This window comes from Triticum aestivum, chromosome 6D, assembly GCF_018294505.1.
Source record: "Triticum aestivum cultivar Chinese Spring chromosome 6D, IWGSC CS RefSeq v2.1, whole genome shotgun sequence".
Classification (NCBI taxonomy): domain Eukaryota; kingdom Viridiplantae; phylum Streptophyta; class Magnoliopsida; order Poales; family Poaceae; genus Triticum; species Triticum aestivum.
In genome coordinates this window covers 443,644,600-443,650,613 of record NC_057811.1, presented here as the reverse complement: position 1 = coordinate 443,650,613, position 6,014 = coordinate 443,644,600, and the positions used below count along the sequence as shown (strand labels likewise).

At 51.0% G+C, this 6,014-nt stretch overlaps 1 protein-coding gene across 1 annotated transcript; it reads right to left on the bottom strand.

Moving 5' to 3' along the window:
- Positions 1-3,281: 3,281 nt before the first annotated feature.
- LOC123145710 (sterol carrier protein 2) lies at positions 3,282-4,425 on the bottom strand. Its single transcript, XM_044565185.1, has 4 exons — positions 4,114-4,425; positions 3,961-4,021; positions 3,753-3,852; positions 3,282-3,645 (listed from the first exon to the last, which is right to left on the bottom strand). The coding sequence occupies exons 1-4, from the start codon at positions 4,237-4,239 to the stop codon at positions 3,564-3,566; spliced, it is 369 nt and encodes a 122-aa protein (XP_044421120.1). The 5' UTR covers positions 4,240-4,425; the 3' UTR covers positions 3,282-3,563.
- Between the last annotated feature and the right edge of the window lie 1,589 nt (positions 4,426-6,014).

Sequence of the window (6,014 nt, the reverse complement as noted above, 5' to 3'; positions counted from 1 at the left end):
GCTCTCCCGACCAACCGTGCACGCGGTCGTCGGGATGGGGTCGCCAGAGGCAGCACAGTGAGAGGAATAGTAGATGACGGCTAGGGTTGTACGAGAGGGAGTGAGTGAACTGAGTTAGGGTTCACTCCACTGGCCAGCACCTTCTTATATAGGCCGTCAGGTAGATGGGCTTGGGCCAGGCCCACGACCGAGTCCGCGAACAGCCCACAGTCCAACGTCTCGGACAGTGACGCTTCTGTAAGCGACTCGTTAATTAATTAACCATTCCTGAGCGGCAAAAATAAGCTTCGGCTCGGCTCATTCCCGCAACACGCGGCGCGCGCGCGTCTTGACAAGGTGAGGCGTGGCGTGGCGTGGCGAGGCGGGCGGCGGAGGAGGAGGAGCGCGCGTGTACAGCTCCTATTCCCAAGCTCCCAATAGCAAGCGATGGAGCAGCCCTTATAAAAAGGTCTCACTCTTCTTACTGTAGCAGTATGGGACTAAACTTCCCACACTTCTCACCACTTGTCGTACACATGCATGGGCCTTAGAGATTAACTAGGGATTATTGTCTTATATGGGCCTAAGCCCATCCATAATCCATCTAATAGGATAGGTGTTTAGTTTCCTATCTTCTTGTTTGCCTGCCGATTGTGGCTATCCCGTTCTTTTGCTTATGCTCTATGTGAGCCTTTTTCCTTTTTGAGACCTGAAGACTTTGTTGAACCATTTTGCTTATCAATAATATGGTTGTATGTATCGTTCTGATGCAGAGGCCGGGGGATAACCTCCTTTTTGAAAAAAAAAGAAAGCCGGAGATCGTGCTATCATGTTTATGAATCCATGCACAATGGATGAAACCACAAGAAAGTATTGGGAGCTCACTCGTAGGGAGATCTTGACCCAAACGGAAGGCTCTCTTTAGAATGGTGGTGGTGGTGGTGGTGGCGGCCGAGAGGATCGTGGTGGTGGTGGTGGTGATGGTGGCCAAGAGGATGGTGGTGGTGGCGGCGGTGATGATTTCTTCGGCGAGGAGTTTGTTTGAGTTTGTACATGTCATTGGTTGGTTCGACCCACAACATACACATTTATGTTTGTGGTGATTTTTTGGATCAAACTTTGTGTTTGAAGTGGTGTCTTTTGGATGAACTATGCATGTTTCAATCTGAACATCGCGATGATGAAACTATATGCCTGTTAACGGTTATGTCATGCATGTTTTAATTTGAATTTTTTTATGATATATATTGTGAAGTGTTTGAGTTCATGCGGTTAGGACACAAAACCTATGCAATTTTTTTACTCCATTAAGTTGAGCGGAGGCACAAAGGGGCCCCTATTTTCAAGCAGGAAAGTCATTTCGATCCAATCCACAACATCTTTTTATTACGATTCACTCATTTTGAAGGGCTGATCCGCTAGAAATGTTGTATTTCGTTTTGGTGCGGCCACTTACACAGGAGTAAAAGTTCACTCCATTAACTTTATTCGACCGGGTCCTTCTATATTTTTTAGGGGATCCAACCAGAGTTGGCACAAGAGCTCTAAAGCATTTGTCCAAGCTGGGACTCTCATAGAAGCAACAAAGCACGATCCATGGCCATTATTCCTGTGCTTCGGAATTTATTATGGAAACACCGGAATTCAATAGTCTTCTACAAGAATTTGAAGATTTGAACATCGCAGCTAGAAGATGTGCCGATGACCTCGTTCTTTGGTCAAATGGCTGCTCCAACAAGTTAGCAATTCCTTGATTAGAGCATGCGTTCCTTTCCCGGGCGAGCATGCTATGCTTGCGGAGAGACTGGAGGTCTCACGACTGGTGCCTATTGTTGGCCTGCTCGCTTCGCTGTTTTTGATCTCGTGCAGGTCTGTAACAGCATCTACAGCCGGATTTGGCAAATCCAACCTCTTAAATGTCCGCGGACGAGGCGAATCCGTGACTAGTCATGTCTCAAAAAATGCATTTCACATCAGGATATCTCAAATTAAAAACCTCAAATCTATATTATTATATGCAACATAGCGATCTTTAACCGGAGCTCGTCCGGTCGCCCTGGCCATGTCCGCGTCCGGCTGCGCCCCTCAAGGTGTTAGGCCCGGTCGTCGACAAGGTAGAGTAGGACATGGGACACGAGCCGGCTCACGGGACTCAAGGCGCCGCCGTCTCCCATGCCCTACTCTTCCTCGTCGGGGCCCGAAACCCGTTGGGTGCCGGTGGACGTCAGATCGATGATGGATCCGTCCGGGGACGAGCCGCTGACGTCCACCACGATGCGGTTGTGTCACCCGGACTGATGCACCATACGGGGCGCCGGAGAATGCGACCTCGCCTCACCGACGACCACCGCCACGAGGGCTGCCGCTGCCTCCCGCGCCCGGTGCCTTGCACGGCGGGCAAACCATGCCATTGCCTCGTCGAACGAGGCCCATGGTGCGTTCCGATGCTTGGCACGCCAATGGAGGGGTTGCACGTCCGCCAACGCGTTCAGATGTTAGATGGACCGCACGGCCTCTGGCGAGGCAGCTACGACTGGCCTCGTGCCGGATCCATGCGTCATTTGGGCGGACGCAATGGATTCCCGACGGATGGAGTACGAGCGCAGCCATGCACGGGCCTCCTCCCGGGCGCGGCGGAGCGCAGGCCGGACGGTCATCTCCTCCTCGTGGCCGCGTGGGATGAGCTCGAGGTCGACGAATCTGGAGGCGAAGGAGTCGGATACACTGTTCGCCATGCCGGAGACGGCCGGAAGAAGCCGGAGACGAGATTGGGTGGTGGAGGAGAGGGGTGTGAAGTGGCTAGGGTCTGGTCCGGCGAGCGGATGGGAAGAAATTTATGTGGAGTCGGGTGAGTGAACATGGGATGGGTCCGATGTGGCGGGCATGACCAGGTGCCCCATATCCACCTCATATTTGAGCTGGATATGAGGAGTGTAGGTCAGCTTAGGCGTTTGAGGAGACCGCCTGGGTCAAAAAATCATGACCGGATGGGATGGGTCTGATGTGGCGGGCATGACCAGGTGCCCCATATCCGCCTCATACTTGGGCTGGATATGAGGAGTGTAGGTCAGCTCACGCGTTTGAGGAGACCGCCTGGGTTAAAAAATCGGCGTCCGGAGACCGCCTGGGTTAAAAAATCGGCGTCCGGCCGTAGATGATCGGCTGTAGATGATGGTTTAATCTAGACGATGCTGAGTAGCTGAAACTGAGGATTCATCTCCGTACGTTCAGATGTGATAGCAAAGATGTAGGGTACGACCGCTGTTCCGTTTATAATAATCTAGAATGGGCATGTATCCGAGTAACAGTAAACAGTGATCCATCGAGAAAGCTTATCATCATCGTCACAATACACATCGATTCGTACCTAGTGTTCTCCTTCTCAACCAAAGAAAACGAATTTCACTCGAGACACTGACTGAAACCTCTGCTGTTCGTGTGGTAGTTCTAGGTAAACAAACTCCTTCCCAGTAACAATCCCACCAAATTGCCACCGCGAACACAACTAGACTCTTTTATTAACCGTTGATCTTCAGCCTTGTACAACTAAACTCTTTTGATGCACGGGATGGCAATCCGGCCTTCTACAACTTGGACGGCTTGGGGAAGATGTCCGGCGTGAACTTCTGCGCGGCGCTGATGCTCCCCTTGATCTTCAGCTTACCCCTGCACAGCACAGCAAGCAAGCACGGTATCGCCACGATCCTTTAATTTGGGGGAAAAGCTGCAAATCAGCAGAGAAGTTTGTGATTCTTCTCTTGGAGGTAATTTACCGGATGAACGCCATCTGCGGGTTCAGCTTGCCACTGGCGATGGCGAGGAAGTCGTCGTCGGTGAAGGTGAAGGCCGCGTCCGGGGTCCCCTCGTACTTCCCTGCCCGCCCAAACCACAGCAGAGGGGAATTTCTTCAGGAAACACGGCCCAAGAAACCGAAATTCAGAACCCACACGAGGCGAATCGAGCGGCGGGGGAAGCTGGGACCTGTGGAGACGGCGCCCTTCTTGAGGTCCACGACGAAGATCTCCTCGTCCACGCCCATCTTCTGTTATCAGATCGAACCCCCGAGGCCGAGGGCACCAAGCTTTAGGCGGATTCCACGGGGTAAACAGAGGGATATGAGGATGCCATACATACCTTGGGCGAGATGTTGAGCTGGTAGACGAAGCCGACCTTGTTGGCAATCTCCTTGCCGGCGTCGGTGGCGAGGTGGGCGCTCATCTGCTCCAGGAGCCTGGCCGCCTTGAGCTTGCTCGCCTCCATCGCGGCGCACGGGGAGTAAGATTTGGGAACAGGGGAAGGGAGGGACGGAGGACGGGAGGAGATGGGGCTGGGATCTTGGGACTGTAGGAGATGGTGCTCCTCTCCCTCTATAATGGCTCCAACCACCGGGGAGGGGAGGGGAGGGGAGACGTGCAGGTACGGGAGTCGCCTCGGCAGGGGCTAGGGTGGCTCTGTTGCGGTGGTTAGGCGTTGGCGCCCATAACTTGCATTTGCTCGCAAGATTACAAGATTGGATTGTAACAATCGGGACACTTCACGCAACTTTTAGTAGTAGCTGTCAAAAATCACAGTTTGAGAATTGCAGGATACCGTGCCCGTCGGAGCGACTGCAGGGCAACACGCCGTACACGTAGTCTTGAGGTACACATTTTCCCCCCTCCCTCCTCTATTTTTTTAGATAGATTTTATTTCTCATGTAATCGTGGTATCGTTTACAAGCAAATGAGCAATAAAGTCGGAGGTCCACGCAAGAACTAGAAGATCTGGAGCTAAAGGAGTTTCTACCTAGTTCAACGGTTATTTGATTGGCTTTATCGCCAAAAAGAAAATTGATTGGCTTTTCGGAAGACATGCTTGAAAGGGAATCTGATCCCTAAAACGGACACGGTATCTATTCGCGGATGCGGATGGATGGGTCCATGGACAGTGATATGGGAGCCAGCCATCCAACCATGCCCATGTACATTTCAAACCAGATTTGAATAAATCGCACGAATTACATGCAAACCGGATGATTTTCATATAAACCGGAGCGCAATCATTACATGTTTGACATATTTCATTAAACAAAAGTGGTCGGACCTAAACCTAGTCTAAATCTATGGCGACACCCATCCTCCAAGTCCTTCTTGTTCCCTTTCGTGCACATGTCGGATTACCATGTCCATGTCCGCGGAGATGAAACCCGCGAAGTGAAGTGTGGTCACCGGCGAGGAAGATTGGGACATGAGACACGGGCCGGCCCACTTGGGACTCGAGGCCCTGCCACCTCCCATGCCCTACTTCTCCTTCTCGGAGTCTGTGACTTGCCCGTCGCTAGTGGACGCGAGCTCGATGACAGACGGACGGAACAGCCTCGTCATCGTACTGACTCCAACGAAGCACAGTTAGTGTCACGAACGACACATAATTGCCGGCATTCTCGTCCGTGATCGCCAGCACCGCCTCCGCGTCCGACTGCGTCGCGACCGTGTTGCAGCCGGCACGACCGCGCTGATAGTGCAACTAATCCCTGGATAGTTTTGCTAATTCATAACAACACATACATCATTGATCTAATGCATATTCAAAGATTATTTGAGTAAAGTTCAATGTAGGCATGGCAAAGAAATGAGAATGTGACCCCTCAAATTGCAAAGAACATGGATTGGCAAAAGGCTTCAAGACTCTACATTTTTGGTTAAGTGATCCAAGATGAAAGGACATGTGGTGCCCCATGTTTGGTTTTGGTAATAGATGACATTCTCTATGGACTAATGGTTGCCTTGGGCTATATTTGAAGGATTTTTCCTTAGATTTTTCTTGAAGTCCATGTGTTGGTTTCAAGGAGTTTATGTGTTGACCAAGGTGGTATTCCCTCCGTCCGAAAATACTTGTCATCAAAATGGATAAAAAAAGATGTATCTAGAACTAAAATATGTCTAGATACATCCCCTTTTATCCATTTTGATGACAAGTATTAAGGATTTATCCAAAAATGGTTGGGCCTAAACCTAGTCTAAATCTACGGCGGCGCCCATCCTCCAAGCCCTTTT

What these genes read in the sequence shown, in the direction of transcription:
- LOC123145710 (XM_044565185.1), bottom strand. Translation starts at nt 4,239, where the DNA reads ATGGAGGCGAGCAAGCTCAAGGCGGCCAGGCTCCTGGAGCAGATGAGC. An exon ending in AGCTCAACATCTCGCCCAAG is followed by an intron (nt 4,022 to 4,113) that starts GTATGTATGGCA and finishes ATCTGATAACAG; the next exon opens with AAGATGGGCGTGGACGAGGA. An exon ending in CCGCAGATGGCGTTCATCCG is followed by an intron (nt 3,646 to 3,752) that starts GTAAATTACCTC and finishes TGTGCTGTGCAG; the next exon opens with GGGTAAGCTGAAGATCAAGG.